The sequence below is a fragment of the Pagrus pagrus genome (assembly GCF_965226575.1).
Source record: "Pagrus pagrus genome assembly, chromosome: 11".
Classification (NCBI taxonomy): domain Eukaryota; kingdom Metazoa; phylum Chordata; class Actinopteri; order Spariformes; family Sparidae; genus Pagrus; species Pagrus pagrus.
The window spans coordinates 25,560,061-25,584,016 of NC_140195.1; the positions used below are offsets into that span (position 1 = coordinate 25,560,061).

Sequence of the window (23,956 nt, forward strand, 5' to 3'; positions counted from 1 at the left end):
AGTGGGTTGTAGAACCTCACACGTTCCACCCTCCTGCTGAAGCTCATCACTGACGGATAAAACGTTAGCGGTTGGTGACACCATGTGTCACAGATGTAGCAGGGCTGTCTGCAGCGCCAACGCTAGTTGTGACAGGACTGCAGTGCATGGGGAATTCCAAATTAGGCATGAATGGAGAGAAATAGAGATTCCAAGAGCGATCAAAACTTCCCTTCAAACAGCAGCTCACAGGTTTATTGTATGATCTGTTTACTGTCTCTTACATGAAGCATTTTGGAGCAGTACAGTATAATGTGCAAAACAGACCTGCATATAGAAATTGTGCATTCACAACAACAATGGCAGAATAAATATTGGTAACGACGTTTCTGCAAACCATGGGCATGTGGAAACTTTACAATACTTTATCTTGTAGCTTTAGGTTGCTTAAGGTTAAATTTTCAATTTTATGTTGTAACACAAACAGCTCACACACTGCAGAGCTCCAATGTCCACTTATTTAATGCAAGTTGCTCGAAAAGGCAAAACATCACTTCTCTGGTGCATTAAATATTTAGCTGTAAGCTGTGCTGCCCTTTTTCGGTTTGGATGTGCATGTACACTACTATTTTTGCAATTTGATGTTGTGACAGTGCTGCACTTATGGTCTTGCTAGGTTAAGGCACAAAACAACTTGGTTAGGGTTAGGGAATTATCATGTTTTGGCTCAAAAATACCTGCTTTGGTTGCAACAAACACAGCAGGAGATGTCTAGAGATCTTGATAAAAACCCTGGGGTTTGTCACCACAAGCATGGCTGGAGATTGTCCCGAGATGTTGAAATGCAAACTTGAACTGGGGTCACTTCTTGACTTGGTGGTACAGGCAGGTATTGGTCGCAGAGCACAATCCCTTGAGTAAATGCTCATCTGGGCTGGCAGAACTGGCGACAGTAAGGTTCAGCTCTTTAACCGCTCTCCACACAGTGCTCTTCAGTCAGTGTCAGTGCTTTCATTTTTTGAGCTTCTAGGTGAGGTTCAAAGCGAAGGTGAGAAGAGCCATCGAGGGCACCAGCAGAGAAGCCATCTGTACCCGTCTCCAATAATAGAGAGAATGTGATGAAATGAGCCTGTTTGATCAGATCAAGTCAGAGCAAGTGGCACACTCCTCCTTGGTGCTGGAACACATTTAAAACAAATAGAGAGCTTAAGTGTAAGTTAAATCACAGTTTTAAGTGCACGCACTTACCGCAAAGGTTGTGTTACCATAGCAACATGCCAGGATGCAACAGGTATTTCAATTTTATTCTACAAGTTCAAAACCTTCAGAAAAAATGTGAATGTTCTCAAGCTGCTGTAATCAACAGTTTTATACCTCTACGCCGGCAGCTGTGACCAGAAACATTATGTCTCCGTTTTGTCTGTCCGTCCTTTTCTTGTGAATGCAGTCTGTCAGGTAGAAACGTCCACTTTCTCAAGCATGGACTGAATAGATTTTGGTGGTCAAAGGGTCAAGGTCACTGTGATCTCACAGAACACATGTTGGCCATTACTCAAGATTCAAATGCTAATTATGACCAAATTTGACACCAGTGTCTGATGGGATGAAATGATGAAGTGATGACATTTTATATTCAAATTGTCAACTTCACTGTGACATCATAGTGTTCTGCAAAAACACTTTTCTGGACACACTTTAATTGCTTTTTATTTCTTTCGCAATGAACTTGCACACTAATAGACATACAGCAGTAGTCCACCATAAGCCCATTGGTTTTGCTGAGGCTAAGCTTCAGGTGATCAGTGTTGCACCATGTGACAAAACTATCTATTTTTAAAGGGTAGTACAGAGGACTGATGGTCTTTAAGTGACGACAGCATGTTTCTCTCAGGAAATTATTAACTGGAACTGGACTTAGGGATGTGCAGTTTGGTTATAAAACTCACATTGTGATTATTTTGACAGATAATAAAATTGTGCCATGATTCACGATGAGTAGGAATAATCGTTTTTGCATCACAGTTTTCATTTTTACTGAAAAAAATCATAATGATGTGACATTTGTTGTGGTTTACTGTACCAAACAAACATGTTTTCTTATATCTGGAAAAACAGGTTTTGTAGGTGAGGCCGTCTTTGCAGCACTGCATAAGGGATAAGGGAGTCCACTTATCACTGATTATAAACACCTTGAAGGGTTTTATCCTGCTTATACCGTGGCCACTTGCCAAAGAAAAACCATTATGACCTTTAATTTATATTTTAATGTGTTTTGCAAACAATAACCCAGTTTCCCTGGCAACACCTAAGGGTTTGAGTAATAGCTGGAATGATCATTTCAATCCCGCAAAATTCTTATGTAATGGAAACATTGTTCCCAACTCTGGTAAATAGGACGAACCTTAGATACGACTTAACAACGGGACATAAACTAGTCCACTCAGCTCATACAAACCTGTATCAGCTATTAGCCAGGAAGGTAACGTTATGCTAACAAGATTCAGAGTCAATAACATGGCGTATGGTTGACGGTAAATATAATCTGATGGTAGGCTTGTGTTCAGAGGGACAGTGTAGGCTACGTCTTGCAGTTTTTGTGTTACAGGCGCCATCCTGTGGTGTTCAGAGGATGATGGACTGAAGGAGTCAGTTGTAAATACAATATTCAGATTAAACACAGGCTGCAGCGCATTAATTTAGAACGATGAACAGTTTGACTGGAACTACTTAGCAGTTCCATAGGTGTCCATTAATCAGGAGTTAATTGACACCCTGCAGCCAATCAGACCATGGTATGATACACTATAGTCGTTTTATCACACATTTTACCTTGCAGCCTTTGTTATTTAGATATTGCACTTGGCCATACTGCTAAAGTCTTCTTTCCATTCTCATATATTATATGAGACATGGATGTAAATTGCAACATCACTGGTGGGCGGCAGCATGCAAATGCACAGCTGTAGTGTAATTGTAGTTTTTGTAATAACAGTGGATCAAGTGATTATGTATAATGAGAAATGTCTCACAGTGATGAACCCACTGTTCCACTCGGCTCTATGGAGATAATATCAGAAACTGATTCCTTAAGTCGACAATGAGAAGAGCAGATGTCTGAAAGATATATACAGTATGTTCACCAGCCCAGATTATGTTCATCACAAAGAACTTAAAAAGAAATACACTTCTAACAAGCAGCAGCTCTGGCTGTTGGTGCTGATAAGTTTCCTGCCTTTCTACTTGTGTTAGCCTGTATTTTTTTTCCTTGTAGGTTTCCACAAGTGAGAGGAAAAAAATAAACCTCTGCGGCCAGAGTTACACTGTCAGGGATGTAATGATACATTCAGCTCACAGTTTGGTTTGATATGCTATACTGGGCTCTCACTTTGATATAACAGTATTTCACACAAATGAAAAAAGCTGCAAAATATATGATTGTGGACTCAAACTTGGCAGTAAATCTTACACTGTAGCAGTGGGCTTTAACATTGGGATGTGGTTTCGCTGGTCTTACTTGTAGGTCTGTGTTCTCTAACAGTATCCTCCAATGCAAAAATGTATGTGTCTCACACCAGCTAGAGGTCAAAAGTCTGTCTCTATACTGTATGTTAAATAGTTTCATTAGCTGTGTGGTAAAGTTACATTAAAGCAAATTACCCATCTGTTAACTGAAAATGAAGTATCAGTTAGTGTTACAGACCAAAGATAACATTTACTGCAAGAGTTGTGTCACAAATGTTCTCTACATTCTCATGAACCATTTGTTGGTTATTGGACTTTTTGATAAATTCCTCAATATTTTTGTCCATCTTCATATTCCTCTCTGCAAGTCTTTGGTGCACCAACAAGAATGTTAAGATGCCCTTCCTCTGTCTGTCTAATGACATCTGGCATCTTTATACAAGGTGCACAGTGTCTCTGCTTCTTAATGTCTGGCTGACTCTGCATTATTGCTTTTAACTGTATTTTAGACGAGAATTCATCATTAAGGTACTGCCCACAGTAAAAATCATGCATTATAAACATCATTTATGATGCAGCTGTAATCCACTGCATTACTTCCTGTGTAATTTACCTGTATTCTGTCTCTATTGTTAAGTTAAGGAAGACCATACCTGCCTTCAACATCTATGAAAATAAATTCTCTGTTTAAGTGTCCTATTCAATTTAATGCACAGCAGAGATCTCAGAGAAACTTGCACTATTATCCTCCTCCTATTGAAAACTGCTATGGGGGACTGTACACATTAGGCAACATTATGCGATAAGTGTAACTAGGGGATGACATCAGACAGTAGACATTTAGACTTGTCGTACCGGCATAAGCACAGGTGTAACTAATGTGTGCTCGTTGAGACTAATGAGTTTTTCTGACAAGGTTGCGCTGTTATTGATTATTTAATTATATTTTTAGTGATGCTCACTTTAATTAAATGCACTGGCTTGTTGGGTAATTGGACTGCAGAAACGGTGAACTGAGTTGAGTGGAGACAAAAATAGGTCAATAAGTTTTCTTATTTAAGTATAATTATAATTTATTACAACTGGCTTTTGTTTTGTATTTTTTTGTAATCACGGGTGTTGATTCATTAAACATGGGCAATGATCCTTAACGACTTGGTTCAAACTATATCGTGTGAATAATCCATCAGAGATGTTCGGCCCTGTGCGTCTTTTGATTATCAGTTTATCAGATTGCCTTTTCACCAGTTATTGAGTGAAGTTGTTCTTTTCTTATTTTTTTACAGTTATGGTTACACCTCCCTTCACTCCTATTTTAAAGGGGAATTTATTTGCCAAAAAAAGAGAGACCAAAACATACAGTCAGCAAGGTTAAAGATAGGTTTAATTGCATTTTTTTTTCGATACGTATGCAATAATGGTTATTGTGAACTTGTTTGGCCACAATATCTTTAAGTGAAAATCTACAGGGTCAGTCAAAAGTTTGGACACACCTTCTCATTCAATGCTTTTTCTTTATTTTTATTATTTTCTACATTGTAGATCAATACTGAAGACATCCAAGCTATGAAGGAACACATATAGAATTATGTAGTAAACAAGAAAGTGTTAAACAAACCAGAATATGTTTCATATTTTATATTCTTCTGAGTAGCCACCTTTTGCTGTAATGACAGCTTTGCACACTGTTGGCATTCTCTCAATCAACTTCAGCTTCATTCTCTCAATCAGCTTCATGGTTTTTCAACAGTCTTGAAGGAGTTTCCAGAGGTGCTGAACACTTGTTGGCTGCTTTGCCTTCACTCTGCAGTCCAACTCATCCCAAACCATCTCAACTGGGTTTAGGTTGGGTGATTATGGAGGCCAGGTCATCTGACGCAGCACTCCATCACTCTCCCTCTTGGTCAGATAGCCATTACAAAGCCTGGAGATGTGTTTGGGGTCATTGTCCTGTTGAAAAACTAATGATGGTCCCACTAAGCACAAACCAGATGGGATGGCATGTTGCTGCAGAATGCTGCGGTAGCCATGCTGGTTAAGTGTGCCTTGAATTTTGAATAAATCACCAACAGTGTCACCAGCAAAGCACCCCCGCACCATCACACCTCCTCCTCCATGCTTCACGTTGGGAACCACACATGTAGAAACCATCCGCTCACCTTTTCTGTGTCCCACAAACACGACGGGTGGAACTACACAGCTGATGGTCTCAAACACATTAAGAAAGCAAGAAATCCCAAAATAACTCCTGACAAGGCACACCTGTTAATTGAAAACCATTCCAGGTGACCACCTCATGAATCTGATTGAGAGAATGCCAGGAGTGTGCAAAGGTGGTCATTTTGAAGAATATAAAATATAAAACATATTCTTGTTTGTTTAACACTTTTTTGTTTACTACATAATTCCATATGTGTTCTTTCTTAGTTTGGATGTCTTCAGTATTAATCTACAATGTAGAAAATAAAGAAAAAACATTGAATAAGAAGGTGTGTGACTGGTTCTGTATACCGTAACATCCCTAGTTTAAACATAAAAACACTATCGCAGGAATGTGTGCCCAGTGTTTAACATTTGGCAGGCGAGGTGTTCAGGCAAATGTTTGTTTTTCTAATTATCATCCTTTATCCTACCTGACAGAAGTGGAACGCGGTGTGGTCTCTTTCTGCTGTAACCCGTCCACTTGAAGGTTCCTCGTGCGTTCAGAGACAGTCTTCTGCATGCCACTGCTGTAATATGTTGTTGTTGCCCTTCTGACAGCTTGACCCTGTCTGGCCGTTCTCCTCTGACCTCTCTCATTAACAAGGCGTCCTCGCCCACAGAGCCGCCACTCACCGGATGTTTTTGTTTTTTACACTACTCTCTGCAAACTCTAGAGTGTGTTGTGAGTGAAATCCCCAGGAGATCAGCAGTTTCTGCGATACTCAAACCACCTGGCCCGAACAGTCATTCCAGCCTCAAAATCATATTTCTTCCCCATTCTGATGTTTAGTCTGAACAACAGCTGGACCTCTTGAGTATGTGTGCCTGCTTTATTGCATTAAGTTAATGCCACATGATTGGCTGATTAGGTATTTGCACTAATGAGCAGGTGTACAGGTTTACCTCATTAAGTGGTTGCTGACTGTGCAGACCTTTTTCACAGCTGATATTTTGGCTCGTCAAGGCAGAAAAAGCACAGGTGGAACTACTGACATTAATGATGGCGCAGTCACATTAAGGCTGTTTTCACATATAGTCCTCTTTAAGTGAACCAATAAGTGGACCAACAGAGAAGGCACTCAGTTCTCTTTGTGTCCACATTGTCAGTTCAGTCGAGGGAGGACCCAGTTCTGTTTCTGTTCACACTATAGTTTGTCTCGAGCTCCTGGAGAGAAAAATAAATAACTTAAGTATTGTGTTGCTGTGGATTCAGGTCTCGAATGTGGCACCTGGCCTTCTAGTCTCTGGTATGGGCAGGGTTCCTATCTCAAGCCAGTTTCACATATGAAATTGTCAGGATATTGTGGAGTTGCCCTTTCACACATGTAGCGCGCAGCATTAGATAGGCAGTGTTAGATGCATTCTCACTACAGGAAATACTCTGCTTGGTGTAGGCTTGGGGTGGCGCCTATGTAGAGCTGGCAGGAGAAGGAGGAGGATTCATCTGTAAGGATGATTGTTTTTACCTTGATATCAATACTACATGTATTTGGACGTATCTGCAATATCAACCAGAGAGTGGAGAACAATGTACAGACAAGCAGGAAGGAGTATAGAGCAGCTACACTGATCAACACGGCTGCTCGCTGTGAATTCTCTACAGAACAATCCACTCTATTCACACATAGGCTCAATCGGACATTACACAACGTACAGCTCACCCAGGCTTAGGGTGAAAAGTGCCCAGAAGTGCCCTCTTGGATGCCCCTATGATAGATAGAAAATTATAAAATGCCTTCCAGTGCCCTTTTTGTATGCTGGTGCCGCACCACATGCAGCTGTTGCCCTTTTTATTTGTTTTGCCCCTGACCCTCAAACATCCTGAGTCCGCCACCGCACCCAGGTAATTTCCAGAGAACTTCAGGGTAGTGGTACATGGATGAAAAGGGCCTTCGTTTGAATGCATGTGCAGGTCAGGTAGAAAAATGTAGCTGTTTGACATTCAAGACTTTAGTACAGAGAATTTCTGCAAAGAAAACTGCAGGTGCTTCCTGTCCGGTCATGTACCTTGTGATATAGCTTTTAAAAGCTGACAAGCATCCTCGACCCATTGCACGACCACCTGAGAATACAAAAAGGTAACTGCTGCAGCCTTACCTCCTCTCTTCAGATGTTTTATTTACAACCCTCATATGAGCGGAGCGTAACCACGTAAAAACTGTATCTTTTCTGTCACATTAAAGGGAAAACTCCAGTCCATCCTCTTTAGATCCTTGTGCTTGATTTTTCTTCCCGGCACTTGATGCTGTCCTCCTCCTCCACATCAGAACGAGGGAGATGTGGGGTTGGAGATGGAGAGAATTTGAAACAGTCAGCGGCTGCAGCCTTACTCATGTGAATACCGATTTGGCTACAGCTTACCTCTGGGACGCCTGCAGCAAGCCAATTACCAAGCCTCAGTCACACAGAGAGAAAGACAGAAACACAGACTGACTGAAGCAAATAATGCGTTTCAGCCCCACTGCTAGCTTCAGCTCCAATTCCACTCCGTTATTCATTTACCACGAAATCTTAACAGCACCTGGCCCTCTCCTCTTAAGTATTTCTCACTGCTCTGCTTCCCTGCGAGCACCTTGATTCCACAAAAGACTACAGGCTATGAGTGCAGCACGAGAAAGGGAGGAAGAAAGGAGATAAAAGCGGTTGCTAAATAATCCCATTTAGCTCTGAAATGTGCACTGCTGCTTTTATTCTTGACACACAGCGAGCAGGCCCGGTTCAAGCCGAGTGTGGGTTGAATTGGCAAATAGAGTAAGCGGAGAGGGAGAGAGACATGTTTTGAAATGAGGCTTGAAAGGCAGCCCAGTTTGCAGCTTAGGGAATCGCTAAATGTCTGCTGGGAGAGACGGAGAGAGAGAGGGAAAGTGTGAGAGATAGGAAGAGGAGATGAAAGAGTGGAAAGAAGTCAAGTGGGTGGAGGGAGCAGGTGCTGGCAAGGGAAAGGGGAGATGGTGGCAGGTGGGTCTATGTACATAAAACGGCAGGAAGTCGAGAACATATGAAAGGACGGATGGAAGAAGAAGAGGTAGCTCTTTTTTCACACACATCCGCTCCTCAGAAAGGGGGAAGAGATGAAGTGAGTGAATTCCAGAGATGTGGAAACAGCCTGCTGTGAAATTTTTTTCTCAGCCGTCTCAGCAGTTTCTCTCAGCTCATTAGGAGGTAGAAAAGGTAGAAGTCCAGCCATGATCTATTTCTTTCCCTCTTTCATCTTCCTCTCTTCCTCTTTCAAGCCTCTTCCTCCTCCCTGTCCAATCTACCATCTTACCAAGCTACTCTGTATGCCAGCAAGTGAAGTTACATCTGGTTTTCGATCAAATGGATTTTAGGAAACGGTCTACAAAGTTGATACTGGTGTTTGCCGCTTGATTTCTGATATGATGATTATTTAGGATGTCGTTATCATATTTTCCTTTTCCTGGTTTTAACGGCTGCACATCAGTGAAGTTTTAATACTTGCCTTTACCCACTTAGTCATTGTATCCACATTACTGATGATGATTTATCAAAAGTCTCATTGTGTTAATATTTTGTGAAAGTACCTGTAGTCATCCCTAAAATATTGTGGCATTAATGATATTGAGGTATTTGGTCAAACATATTGTGATATTTGATTTTGTTGTTCAGGTTTCTATTATTTATATTATGTAAAAAAATCTCTTGTTTCTGCCAAGCCAAGTCAATGTGCATGTAATTTACATTTTGGTTTCCTCAGGTGAGGCAGACCTGGATGCAGTTTGTGAGGCGTCCCTGCCCTACCTGAGCTGCAGACAACCCATCAGACTGCAAGAAGCCAGCCTAAGGTGAGTCCTTTACCAAGTCCACTGCAGTGGTGTAAAGTAACTATATACATGGGAACAGTGAATTTGAAAAGCAACATTATGTAGAAATTGGCATTTTGTGCAATTTGGCGCCCCCACAGTTTCTGAGTGTGACACAACTGTGGTAAACACAAATCCCAGGTCTGTAAAAAATTGCCAAAACTCATTACGTCATAACAATGCTATGTGTTGAAAACTGAAGTTACATAGCGCAGCAACAAGTGATGGGGGTGCGGAGTGGCTGTGAGAGAGACACCATTCACCCTGTTACAAGACACCGTACCATCAAAATGATTTTGAAGCTGTAAAATTGTTTCATAATGTTGTTTTAATGCTAACATTGTACTTTTAACTTTACTACAGTTAACTGACTGCTGAGGTTACTAGTTAAATCACTAAAAAAGATTTTACATATGAGCAACAACATAGTCATTCTTAGTGCTGTATCGTAGGCAACTAGACGTGTTTCAGTTTCTTTATAGACGTTTCACCTCTCATCCAAGAGGCTTCTAACTGGAGGGGAGTTGCAGGCTTTTAAACTCTGTGTGGGAGTGTCCTTACATAGTCAGAGACTTACTGAGGAGCTGGCCCTCCTGTTTCATAATGTTGCCTCAGGTCAAGGCTCTGCTGTCCACTTACATCTGAAGGATGTAGAATGTAAACATCTTGGCCAGAGAAGACAGATGGTTTGAAAGAGGAGTAAAGAAATCCATCTATGTCAAACTGGAACAACAGTCTTTGAACAGAGGAGGTGGCCTAAGACATTACTTATCATCCACCTACAGACAGTACTGAGTTATCTCCCCAGACAGCTTAACAACCATTCACACCTGGGCTCACCTAGCCCTAGAAACCCACATGAAGGCCGGTTGGGTCAACGACCCACTAGTGGCCCTAACAACTTTGAAACTCAGAGCTCACACATGTCCTTAATGACTCTGTAAGGACACTCCCACACAGAGTTTAAAAGCCTTCAACTAACTCCTCCAGTTAGTTAGAACTGAAGAAGCCTCTTGGATGAGAGGTGAAACGTCTTCAAGAAACTGAAACACGTCCAGTTGCCTATGATACAGATTTATCATGACCTGGATGACTGAAAACCTTCATCAACAACAACATAGTCAGTTGTTGTGTTGTTTAAGTCCATGGTTCTCAAGGAGGGGTCCTTTGGGAGGTTCCAGCAAAAAGGGAAATAATGTATTTTCACTAGAATACCATCCATAAGTACTTTGCTGAGAACAGAAACACAAGTCATGCGTACATGCAGTGTGTCTAATCTCAAAATATTGTGTGTCCTGAAGGCCTAATAAATATGTTGCATGCATTCCCTGCCACAATTAAAATTTTGATTATTGAATGAATTAGAAATTCCACATGGTACCTTACAGGCATCAGTAATAATGAAACAAACCAACAATTCAATCGTGTAAAGGACTATTTTGCATTAACACTTTAGTTTGAAGTGCAGGTTCAGATTTTTTCAAGTCTGTCAAAGTATAATACCTGCGTGTCATGTGAGCAGTTGTGAGAGTTTGGTGCAAAAACACAATTCCGTAGTTTAGCTGAAGCTTGTTTGAGGCTTCAGCTGTTAGATTAATCAAGTGGAATGCTTTGTCCCGGTAGTCACATTCTGCAATGCAGATTCATTGCAGAGCAGCATGGAAACACAAAGAGGGTCTATATTTTTTAAAAGGACTGTCTCAACTGTCCAAAATCAAATCAAACATAAATATAGTTGCCAACATATATCAGTGACATAAGCCCTGACCTTTGACTAACCTTTCAAATCTGCATTAGTCAGTAAGCTGTACATCCAGACTGTACTGTTCAAATGATTTTCTAGCACTGTTATGTTCACTCTAACAGCCACATGACATGATTAATCAAGACATAACTGAAAAACGGCTGATTCTGGCTGAATCTAAATGTCATTCCCACAAACTGGGCCCTCCGGTCACACTGTGACTGACATATGTGGTATGTGTGTGAGCATGCTGGACCGCTAGTGAGCAAAATGTATAATCTCACCTGACTTCAGACCTCACTTCTTGCCATTAATATGACTAATGGTACCTTGTAATCTGTGTATTTTCCTTAGCAGTTTTAAATCTTGTCCCCACTGGCACCTAATGCAACTAATTACTTGTTTCATTATGGATTAATCTTCCATTCATTTTCTCAATTAATCCATTTATCATTTTGTCTCCTAAAATGTCAGAAAAGCCTTAGGTGACGTCTTCAAATCACTTGTTTCATCTCACAAAACTCAAAGATTTTCAATTTTGTATCACTTAAGATAAAGAAGGAGAAGCTGATTCCCAGAGAAGGTACAGCACTGCTTGCTTGAAACATTATGAAAAAACGTTGTTGTCGATTAATTATCTGGTGATTGCCTCATCGATTAATCAGCTTTTGGTTTCATATATATGTGTGTATATATATATATATATATATATATATATATATATATATATAACATTATGACCACCTGCCTAATATTGTGAAGGTTCCCCTTGTGCAGCCAAAACAGCTCTGACCTGTCAAGACATGGACTTAATACCTCTGAGGGTGTCCTGTGGTGTCTGGCACCAGGGCGTTTTATAGTGGATCCTCTGGGTCCTGTATGTTGGGGGGTGGGGCCTCCACGGATCAGACCTGCTCCAGCACGTCTTACAGATGCTCAATCAGATTGGGATCTGGGGAACTTGGAGGCCCGGTCAACACCTTGGGCCCTTTATTGTGTTCCTGAGCAGTGTTTGTGGTGTGTCAGGGCACATGCCATCGGGTAGTGTTGTTGTGATGAGGGAGTGTACTTGGTCCACAACAGTGTTTGGATAGGTGGTGCGTGCATATATATGTACACACACATATATATATATGTGTATATATATATAAAAAACACTAAGATATATATATATATATATATATATATATATGTATACACACACACACACACACACACACACATATATGATAGTTTCTTCAACTGAGGATCAGACATTTGCAGGTGGTCAGATTTTCCTCTTCCCTGAATGAACATCTGAATTTCTGAACATTTATAATTCAGCCGCTGTCTCATAAGTCGTCATTAATAAGTGCTCCATCCAGAAAAAGCAGGATTTACCATTATATCTTCTTCTACGCTTACCTTTTGACTGTCCTTTGGTACAAAGACTCACACACTGTTGAGCCCCCATTTCCTAATAACGATTGATCTTAGAAATTCAGAGAGCTTCTAATCACTTAAATTTGTGCATGCATCTCCCAAAGCAGTACTTTATGGTGAGTGCATGCACATGGCATTAAGACCTTCTTAATGTTTGCTGTTTGTTACTTTAAAGTAACTCTGCATATTTAACTGTCTATAAGTTTTGCCAACATCCCAAGTAAAGGGCACAAAGAAGTGTTGTATACTTGAAATTGAAAATTCAATATGAAAATGAAGCTCAATGTAATATGTTTCATAAATATGCAGGTTTTTTGTTGTAAATGTCATCCCTAATCATTTTTGTTTTACACCTGCTGTATATAAGCTTGTGGGGAAAAACATAAGCACCATAAATACAAAGAAAACAAAGCACAGGCAATCATTTTTTTGAGAGTGACTTCTGTTATGATGTCTTTGGGAAATACCTCTTGAGCTTTATGAGGTGTGTAAGATGGATTTTAAGATCATCTTGGGTTTTTTTTATCTTTTGGAAAATAGGGCCCTGGTTGGTAAAGATGAGCCTGCTGTCACCTACAAAACAGCTTTAAATACACTTTATCAAGTTTATTTAAGAGCCTGTAAACTCAGTCAGAACTGCTTGTCAGGTAGAAGAAGTACTCAGATGTATTTCTTAAGTACAAATAGCAATACCACAGTGTACAAGTACTGCATGCAACAACTTACTTACATTCCCAGTCTGTTCTGATTTGTCAGCTCTCACATGCCTGACCCAGCACCGCTAACAACAACAGAGCAGCTGTGCTTAATCGATTCTTATGTGCCAAACTAGATGCTAGGCATAAATTAAACAAATGTGTGACATGGTGACGTAATGTGATGTCACAAAGTCAGGGAATTAAAGGTGAGACTACTGACGAGGCGTTTCAGGAACAGTGTTTTCTGTGGGAGAGAGGAGCTTCTGTTGGTTTGGACTTGGGCCTTTTTAACTTTCAAGATCTGTTATGCACAAGAACCTTTATAAAACACTGAAGGAAAGGTTTAAAAAAAACCAAAACATAAAAGGTCTCCTTCAGTATACCGTGAAATTGCTTAATTCATACTAATACATCATCATTTATTAATTTATTTATGTTTTGCACTCAGAATCTGCAAAGTCAGATGTTGTCAAATAAATGCAGTAAAGTAAAAAGTACAATGTTGGCTTCCAAAATGTGGTACAGAAGGAGGACAAGTAGCATAAAATGGAAGTACTCAAGTAAAGCACAGTACTTAGTTACATCCCACCACTGCTTCCCTTGTTGAAGGTAATACAAATAACCTGAAGGTAAAATATGGTGTTGAGTTAATGAGCTTATAGTCAAACTGTAGGACTGTACACTAACGCCAGCGAACCTGCTGTGTTGTGCTCAGTCTGTCACGTTGGATTAGAGGAATATGTGTTTCCATACTATAGATATTATGCACCTGAGCAAAATACAGCCCCGAGCTAATCCTCTCCCCATGTATCTTTACTCCTCTCCACAGCGTTTTCCGACACTTAATCCAGGTGGATCCGGATGCCTTCTGGTTTACTCTGAATGAGCTGCACTGCCCGTCCTCCTACACCCCGCCCCACCCGGACCTCCAGCCTGTGCAGCTGAACGGCATGGGTCGACCCAGAGACGAGTTCTCGGACAACGTGCTGAAACTGCTGAGAGAGGAGTTCGACTCTGTCGCTGAGACGGCCGACCAGCCAGTCGGCTAATGAGCTGGTGATTGATGTGATTGACTCATCTCTCAAATGGCTGGCTTATTGAGTCACCGACTCCTGCAAGTCAATTAACTGAAAGAAAATCTGACAATTGTGCCAAAAAGACAGCCATTAGATACGGCTGTGATAACATTCATGGTGCACACAGCTCTGATAAGCAGCGAGGTACAAAGGAAAAAATGTCAATGAAGCATCTCGGCTGCTGTTCACTCTTCTGCTGCAGGTGTAGAAACCAGGAGCCCTCTGACAGGTCTGCTACATTAGGAGACACGAGGTGACAGGGTTTCATTTCATGTGCAGGCACTGACATGTACTGTATGCAAATGTAATGTTTGCTATTCCCTTTCATGTCATTTCCTGATTTTTCTTTTTTTAAGAAATACATTATTCCTAACCTCCCTGCTGGTTTGAATTATTCAACCTGTTCGATAATAAAAACATATTATTTCTTATGATTATGTGTCATATTGCAGTCCAACCTTGGGGTGTTCAGCGCTGAAAACAGGGCTGGGTATCGAGCCTCAACTCTTATTGTTACTGACTGAAATGTGTCAGTTCAAGCATACAAAACCTAAAACGTGTGGCCAGAGTAGTAATCTTTTTACTATTTTATCTTCAAAGGGGACTTTACACAACAAAGTGTGTTTACAGGACTAATGAACAAAAAGTTGTATACAACGTTTTATTGTTCCAGAAGGAGCTGTGTACAGTCTGACAAGTTGATGACATTGTTTGAAAATGAAGAAATCTGGAACTGCGGAGTTAAAATGTGAGCCGACCAGGTCTTCCATTGACAGGTTTAATGCAAAGTTCCAACAACTATTGTGTTGAAACTAGTGGCAAAAACAATATGAAATGATACCTGACCTTACTGGAGTTAATTAGGTGTAGTTTTAATTGAACAACATCAAATTAGGGCCCATGTCCACAACGTTTTTTTCTGAGCACTGGCGTCTTTTTATCATTCTTTTCTAATGAGGAGCGAGCGTCCACGACCACATGCAGCCGCTGAGAGAAAACGCCCTGGAAATCCAGAAAATGGAGGAGAAGCTTGTTCTGGCTGTCTGCCTATCCTGAGCTTTATCAGACAGAAACTGTCCTCAACAGAGACAGAAAAGTCCATTTGTGGGAGAGGATTGTCTGTACTCTGAACGTTTGGCTTTTCTGCCCCCCCAAAAAACGCTATGTGGACGCATGCCCTTAATTGGCAAGAATCTTTATAATAAGGGTATTTTTTCTTTTCTTTCTTTCCTTTTTTTCCCCCTCTCAAGATGAAAAGATGGATAATGCAGGCTCAAGTATTGAGTTCAATACTCCTGGCTTCAGTATTTTGAGGATAAGGCCTGATATATTCTATCATTTGAAAAGACTGACACCAATAATGAATCATTGCTCATTTACTAAAAAGGCACACTCTATTATCGCCTTGTTGGTGTTATTCCTGAAGCATTATAATTAATGTTGCTCTAGGATCGTCTTTGCATCTGACCATGCATGTTTTTGTGATGTCATAGCTTTGAAAAAACTGCACATGTGAGAAGTTATGCTTTCTACCATACGTTTAACATTGTGAAAGGGTCTATTTTGACCATAACCATGTTATCCTCAAACCAAGCCAAGTTGGTCCTGGAACATTATCTATTTTTTATTTATTTGTTTATCTGAGTATCCAAAGCCTGATAGATCTTACTTCTCTGTGTCATATAGCTCCAGTGTGTCTCAGAAACTATTAAAGACACATCAGTGGGCTCCACTGTTGCACTGGCTGACATGTTAATTACTGTGAACATGGGCACTCAGGGCTATTTTGAGTCAGTCCCACCTACACACAATGTATGCTGCCTTAAAGGTGCATGTAGCCTTTGCAGTGCTACCGTGGTTAATCTCAGCAGGAAATACGCCCACAGTTCTTGGTTTTACACCCGGCTTTATTTGCTCACAAGCAATTACCATGAATCATATCACAAAAGGGTCCGATCACGTCTTTAGTCGCCCGCCTGCAGCTTGTTCCCGCTGCTCTCCTGTCCATCTCCCATCTGAGGTCCAGCACACTACTGAATTCAAAAGGAGATTGTGATTAGCAAATCATTGCCGGCTTTGCCACTCACTCACCTGGCGCCGCTCTCCTGAGCCCTCTCCACCTCTCTCTCTCTCCCGCACCTCGACCATGCCCACGTCCACAGTGCACTTGTAGTTTTGGTGAACGAATGTTTTAATCAGAAGAGAAATATCATCATTGACTGATTTTTTTATGTCTGCACAAACTAAATAACAAACTCTCTTTGTTTTCATGACTGAATAAACTGAATAAACAAACCAACCTTTAAGGACAGCACAATTTCACACTGTCTTACTTTGTTTATATGTGGCGGACCCTGCCACCTTTCTAGCTTCAAACAGTGTTCTGGGGACCTTATTTTCCTCTGAGAACAGCTTGTTTATTCAGTTATGGAAAAGATGAATATTTTGTATTATTACCTCATTAACATTGTAAAGATGAATATTCTGAGTTTGAATTTCTTCTCCAAAACTACACAGTGCCCCTTTAAATACACTGTAACAAAACATATTTTAGGGTAGACAACGGTCTACAATTTGCTCTAAATTACCAACGCCCAGTTATTTTAGAATATTATTTTGCCTTTGTTAAAAAATACATTATATCTTCAGCAGGAACCAGTGGGCAAATAGCGTATCATCAGAAGTTTTGAGCGACAGTCTCATTTATTGTTGGTTTTGGGCTTTTCATGGAATTTCCTTAATGTAAAAAAACTCACTTTTAATAATTTGACTGGTGTAGCTATAAAGGATGGAGGAACTCTGTCAGATGAGGTGAAGCCCTCAATAACCTCTGAGCTGTCCTGCCAGCCTCATCACATGTGCTGTCAGTTTGAAAGGAACAGAGGGCAGCAGGTTGTCTACTTAAGGGGAATTGAATGCCTCATGACAGGGATACTGACCGATCTATCATTGTACCTGTTATCACTCAGAGCCCTGCAGGCTTCCAGGGATGTTTAAATGAAGGAAACAGGAAGCCTTCTCCACTATCACATCACCTCAGTGATGGGAGCGCCCGGACCTCGTCTCTCCATAATGAATGTATGAGCCTTCCAGTGAGGGTGAAACAACATCGCCACGTGTTTTGTATTTAGCTGGCCTGGCTTAACACTCGCGAGCGCGGCGCAGCGCCTCTTTATCTCATCCTGTGCTGTTGCTATTTATCCTGCTGCCACTGCTGACAATAGCACCATTAGTCATCAGCAGCAGTGGAAGGGGGGCTTTGGCAGCACCTATTACACACAGGCAACTGCTTAATATCGTTCCTCCTTAATGCACACGGACGGACACACACACAGAGCAAGAGCTGAAGCACAGCTGACGTAGAACTGAACAAACTCTTTAGACAGAAACGTGTAGTGACTGTTCACACAGGTCTAAATGAAATCCAAGTTTTACCTCAACGAGAGAAAGACCAAACACTCACTGTTGTTTCATATACAATTTATTTCATTTTGATAAAGCCATACACTTAGTGTGAGACCAAACATTCTAGAAGAAATGTACATTTTCCCTCTTTTTTTAAACCGTGACCTCTTCTCTACAAAACATCAAATCAAAGTTACTTGTTGAAAAAAAACGAAACATACCCACTGATCACTCCTCCTTCCACCCTCTCAGTCTACAATCACAGGAGCACTGTGGTTCCTCTGATGGATACGACAGCAGAGGAGTGAAGCCCCTCCTGCCCTTGAGACACACACTATATTTTGAGGCAGTTTGAACAGCCAATTTGAGGGTTTCACTAACATTTTCCTCCTTACTTCTCAAGGCTGTTTCCAGTTAACCACATTCACTTTGTCCCACTTGATCCCCTCAGAGTGAAGCAGCGTCCTGCACTTCACACATGTATCTAAGCGAGGAGTCATCCAGTTGCCAAATAAAGTGGCCTCTCGAACCTTTTCAGTCCCAAACTGCACGAAATGAGTCCAATGTTCAAGCTCAGTAAAACACGGTGACACTCATGTTAGCGGCCCTGCACATACAGTACAGTAGTTTAAGAAACACTGCTTGAGTACTAAGATACATTAGGGAAAACCCTGTCTGAGCAGCTATGAAGAGAATGTGTCATTCATCTGTCTGTACAGCACTTCTGGAGAGCAGTAAAGCAACGCAAAACTGCTTTGAAAAAGAAAACAAGAACTCTATTTGACAGGACGTCTAAGGTAGAAAAAAGAGATTCAGAGCAGAATGGACTTTTTTTTTTTTTAAACCAAACTAATAAATGACAAACATATCCTTAACTAACACACCGTCTTTGTGTATGGTTGGCTGAAAAAGTTTTTAAGAAAATTACTGAACATGCACTCACTTTATTTAATATTATACAGTCATATATACAGAGTGGATTAGAGGCTTGTAGTGGAGAGGATTGAGGCTTCTTTTAAATGATTGATGAGCACATCAGAGTAAGGGAGCTATAAGCTTGGATAGATACAGCACCGCTCTTCCCCGAAAAGTATCTTGCGCCATTTCTTCCTGTTGATTTATAGTCACAGAGTGGATTCAGAGGCACGCCAAATGAGATTTTTAATTGAGTGGCGCAGATTTTGATCTTTTCATGGCTTTCCAAATAGGTGGGGGTCCGCATGTAGCGACTCGATTGATTTCTCTCAGCCTGAACAGCCATGAATGGATCGAACCTGCAGCACAAAGAGTCGGGGAACAAAAATCATATTTTCGGTCGCGCTGCAAATTTATAAGCTCAAAAGCGCCGTAGGGGAAAACACAGCCTGTGATGTGCTTTGTTTGACTTGCACATGAATGAGGACTAAATCCCACACTTTCCGCACCGCCACTGCTTTTACTCCAACTCAAATGAATTGAGGCCGTATCTGTCCTTGATGAGCGCTGCTGCTCTGGGACCTTGATGAATTCCTGCTGAATAAAGCATATTTCTTTCTCCCTGCGAGTAAACAGAACAACTTGCAGAATTTTGAGTGTATACAGATTTTGCACCATTTTCATGTCCAAAATTTGAATACACAAAAAGATGGAATGAAGCTCGTGCTCTTGGTAAAAAGCTAAGGAAATAATTACATATAGTTTCATTTTGCGCACTCTCAGAATAAAAGGAACGTTTCTTTGACTGAGCACAGACCCAGCTACAAAAGGTACAGCATTTTTTTTTTCTTCTGAGGGTGTTTCAAATGAGAAGAGAGTAAGGCAGTGGAAGAAGTATGAGTGTGAACGCAGGGTTATGTCATGTACAGTATATAAAGTACAAGAAGAGCATGGGTTAATAGTAAGACAAGAGTCTTTTGTCGGTGCTGAGAACAGAAACAGGGGAGCTGCTTAGATCTACACATCAGCCCCCCTCGCTGAATGATGTGAGGCCAGGCCTTACAGACAGTGAGCAGCCCAAACCCGTGCACAACAACAAAAAGCTACATTCCCAGCACAGCTCACAGCACTGTGCTCTGAATGAGCCATACTGTACATTTTGAGGGATTCTGGATTTGTGCACAGGCTTGCTCTGTGTGGGAAGAATAGCTTTTTATGCTGTGACACACATCATGTTATGCAATCCTTGTGTAATCTATCACTCAGGTGGAATGAGCCAACATCTACAGCGTGCAGCTGGGCTCATTGGTGCAGTCATTGTGGCTGTGGTTACTGTCCACGTCCCTCTTCCTCAGCTCTCTGCCTGCCTTGTGCTGCTGACTGCTGCCGCTGTGGCTGTGGCCGTGGTGGGCCGCCGACGAAGGACGCTTGCCGTGCTCCTGGTGGTGCCCGTGATTCTGGTGATGGCCTTGAGCGTGCTCCTTGGCGCCACCGTGAGACTCCACCTCTTCCCCGTCGACGAACGCAACCCCCTTCTTGGTATCGTCCAGGGCCTCGAAGTTGTCGGTGTGGTCACTGTTGACGATGTCGCTCTCCGGCACCACCTGCAGGTAGGCTCTGACGCGGTGGAGACGGGCACCTGCGTCATCGCTGAAGTCGATGACGCGGCATTCGTAGGTGCCCTCATCAGACGATTTGACCCGGGAGAGGCGGAGTTTATGGGAGATGTTGCTTCCTACGACCTTCACCACCTGGCACAGGTAGAACAAATACAAAGAGAAAAGGAAGAAATTGTGGTGAGATTGACAAAAGAGTGGCAATTACAGGATAACATTTTAGTGAAGGTGTCAAACTGACATTTTATTATCAGTTACAGAGCAATAACAAACTGCAGTTTGCTAACATTAGCTAGCATTAGCCATCATAAGCTACTGGTCACACCAGACAACATACAAACACCAACACACAAAACCTGAGTGTATAGAACTGAGTGAGGGCTTATTTTATAGGTTACCGCTCATTAGTTAGAGGAGGAATCAGCTATTTCTGCTAAGTTAAAGGTGCAATATGTAAGAATGTTAATGTAATGTAATTTTCAACACAATGTGAAGAAACAACAGTTTTGGTGTTATATCAAAGACGTCTATGTATTGTGCTGCAGAGATATCTACTGAAGTTAGCATGCTCACCAGCTAGCCCCGGGCCTGAAAACCTCCTGGCAGGCCAAAGCTCCTGCGCTCACAGTGTAAAGACAAAGGCTCACAAGCTAACGGCAGCTATGGTAGTGGATGGATAGACTGCAGTTAGCAGTATGAATTCAACTGGTGGCCAATTCTGACATATTGCACTTTTAATGTAGCCAAACTACTGAAAGTAATTGATTGATAACAGAAAGGTTCTTTTTTGCCCCAGCAGAAGGCAGGTAGGTATTTTCAGTGTCTATGAAAATTACGGTGGAACAAAATCCTGAATAAAAGTAAATGAAAATTGATTGCATGTTGATCATATTTCCCAAAAACCTTGCATGATGTGCTTCACAAGCAAACATGGAAGACAGAGAGTGTCCAAGAAAAATGTGCCCCAAGGTCCTGCAGGAACATCAGCTGTACTGTTACAGACCATCAAATCAACAATTAAATTGCTGTTAACTGTCATATCCGCATCAGTTTAGCATCTAGATCTTATTGTGCTGGGGTTTGTCAAACATCACTCATGGTATCCTCAGAAAGTCTGGTTTGTGTTTTGCTGGATTTGTCTCTTTGTCATTGTCCTTTTCCTTTGTTTTTTCTTTAATCTTTCTGCCTTTTATCCAAAATGTCCTTCAGTGTCTCTTATTGTGTTTCGCCCAATCTGCCTATCAGCTTATCGTTGCCGGCTTGTCCCCCACAGTCTGTGCCCTTTATTGTATATAACGCTGATGATGACATACCTGCAGCATCGCATCAGATGCACAAAACTAAAAAGAGAGCAGCCTTTTAGCCCATAACACACATTTATTGGTACTATCTCACAGATGCTCAGCCAGTTGAGCTGTCTGCCAATGAATCTGGGTGAGTGAAAGTACACTCACTATCATATGCATCTACAAGATACCACAGGCTTGCTTGCAGCCACAGTGGACATTGTTAAATATATCACAGCTCTTTTTACCTCTTTGCCTGTCTTACTTTTCTCACAGATCTTTATTTCACTGTACCTAAATCACAGGATTTCATATTTGTGCCATGACTTAGAGTCCTAAAAATCATCTGACACCTGAAACAAAGTCTCCACCAGGAAGGTTCCCCGAATAACATGTTACCTTAGAAAACTTTGTTAAACCCAAGTCATCACATTGAGGGTAGGCGTTCCATCTCAACTGGGAAGCTGGAATTTCTGAGTTTCGAGTTGGCAATTTCAACTGTGGGAGCGCCTGAAGTCAGATTTCCAACTCGGAAAGTCAGATGCACCTCGCCGTGAACCATGAATCTGTAGAATATGCTGCAGCAGTCTTACTCACAGTACTGTCCAAAGTCTATCTGTGGACTAACAATGGCTTACCAGACTAGAACTGGTTTTTACAACTTGTACTGGAACGCAGTCAACTTAGGTATGAAGTCATTTCCAGCTCCAACTGCAAACAGAAACAAGCTGTTGATGCTATGAATATTACATTTTGAATTTCGAATGGATTAAAGAAGTGGTAGCTAGTGGTTTGCCCCTCTGTTAACGGTCTTTATGCTGGGCTAAGCTAACTCTCCACTGGCTCCAGTTGGAGTCGTGTCAATCTTCTCATCTAACTCGTGGCAAGAAAGGGAATAATTGTATTAATCAGAGCGTAGGATTCAGCTGCTTCTCGCAGTGAGGTTGGAGATTGCAAGCAACTGAATACCCCTCCCTTCACTCTCCTCCTCCACCTGTGTAGGAGAACCAGGGTTTGGAGGGCTCCTTTAAAAATATCAATGTCAAATATCAATCAATGTCAATACAGTTACTAATTACCTGTTGAAACATGTAGTCAGTAACGTAATCCAAGTATCACAATATTAAGGTAATTCAACGTATTTTCAGTTACCTTTGGATTACCTCAATATCAAACATATGCAAATAAAGACTAGAGAAAAGAAATATCAATAAAGTAAATATCTGTAATCTAATTACATCTTTTTTCCTGCAACTTAACAGAACACAGTTACTGTTTTTTGCATCCTAACTACGTAATCCCGCTACATGTATTCTGTTAACTCCACAAGCCTGAGGAAAACCTACAGTGGCCGCTAAAAACGTTAAAAGGTTGTTTGGTTTGTCCATTCTGGGCTACTGTAGAAACATGGCAGACTGTGTGGAAGACGACTCCCTCCCTCTGTAGGTATAAAAGGCTCATTCGAAGGCAACAAAACAACAACGGTTCTTTTCTTTCAGGTGATTAAAAAAAAAAAAACGAAAACATAATTATGTATATAATATTTAATTTTTGCCAATAGATCCTCATAAATCCTACACACTGGACCCTTAATGGTATTAATATCCTGCTTGCATGCAAATTGAGTGCAACACAAAATAAATGCACTTGCCAGTTATCACCCACTGAACAACTGTATAGTGATTATCTGTTTAAATGCACATAGAAGGTTTATGGGTGCCGATCATAAAGCCGGCTTTGCTGTGTTTAATTAGAAGAATTAACTTATGAGCATATAGATATACATATACATGAAGTGGTAGTAATAAAATATGAGAGCTACAGCACTGATGTGTCGCTGAAATCACTTCTGTTCTGTAGCCTTGATACACTCTGAGTCGATCACTCCCACTCACACGCACTCAGACAAAGGTGCTGCTTAACAAATTCTATTTGTGGCCTTGAAAGTACAAGAGACGACATCTTAGAGGTAAAAGCTTTGCAAGTTCACAGAGCAGCATTGTCGAGATGGTGGGAGCCTGAGCACATCATGAGATGTGACGCACCCAGATATAAATATGACTTTGTTTATGAGCAACCTTCCTCCCTGTGACGCCAGTGGAGGTATGTGTGGCGCAGAGAGTCCCTGCATGTATGTGTGTGACTGTATGTCAAGGCCTAACACTTTACGCTGTGTGGTAGCAGCATTAATCAATTTGTGTCTGCATATGTCGACACCATGTTTTTCTTTGACGATGTGGATGAGGGCCAGCACACATTATATACAGAAAGCTCATAATGATTATCCAGCTGTAGAGCCTGCAGTGTTCGGCTCCACCCACACACAAACA

At 41.3% G+C, this 23,956-nt stretch overlaps 2 protein-coding genes and 1 long non-coding RNA gene across 4 annotated transcripts in view; 1 reads left to right on the top strand and 2 right to left on the bottom strand.

Annotated features, from left to right (window-relative positions):
- Positions 1 to 14,781, top strand: part of tti1 (TELO2 interacting protein 1) — a 28,420-nt gene extending 13,639 nt beyond the window's left edge. For both annotated transcript variants that reach the window (XM_084366253.1, XM_084366254.1), the window contains exons 13-14: positions 9,359 to 9,446; positions 14,158 to 14,781. In XM_084366253.1, coding sequence (XP_084222379.1) covers positions 9,359 to 9,446; positions 14,158 to 14,377 — 308 coding nt within the window. In that variant the 3' untranslated portion in view covers positions 14,378 to 14,781. The remainder of the gene's footprint in view (positions 1 to 9,358; positions 9,447 to 14,157) is intronic.
- On the bottom strand, positions 208 to 6,420 carry LOC311264986. The gene is made up of 2 exons (XR_014623521.1): positions 6,075 to 6,420; positions 208 to 1,156 (listed from the first exon to the last, which is right to left on the bottom strand). It is a non-coding gene; the product is annotated as an uncharacterized lncRNA (long non-coding RNA).
- A 3,086-nt stretch (positions 14,782 to 17,867) lies between the features above and the next one.
- Positions 17,868 to 23,956, bottom strand: part of vstm2la (V-set and transmembrane domain containing 2 like a) — a 65,519-nt gene continuing 59,430 nt past the window's right edge. Inside the window, exon 4 of the mRNA XM_084366260.1 lies at positions 17,868 to 20,475. Within this exon, the coding sequence (XP_084222386.1) occupies positions 20,008 to 20,475 (468 nt within the window). The 3' untranslated portion in view covers positions 17,868 to 20,007. The remainder of the gene's footprint in view (positions 20,476 to 23,956) is intronic.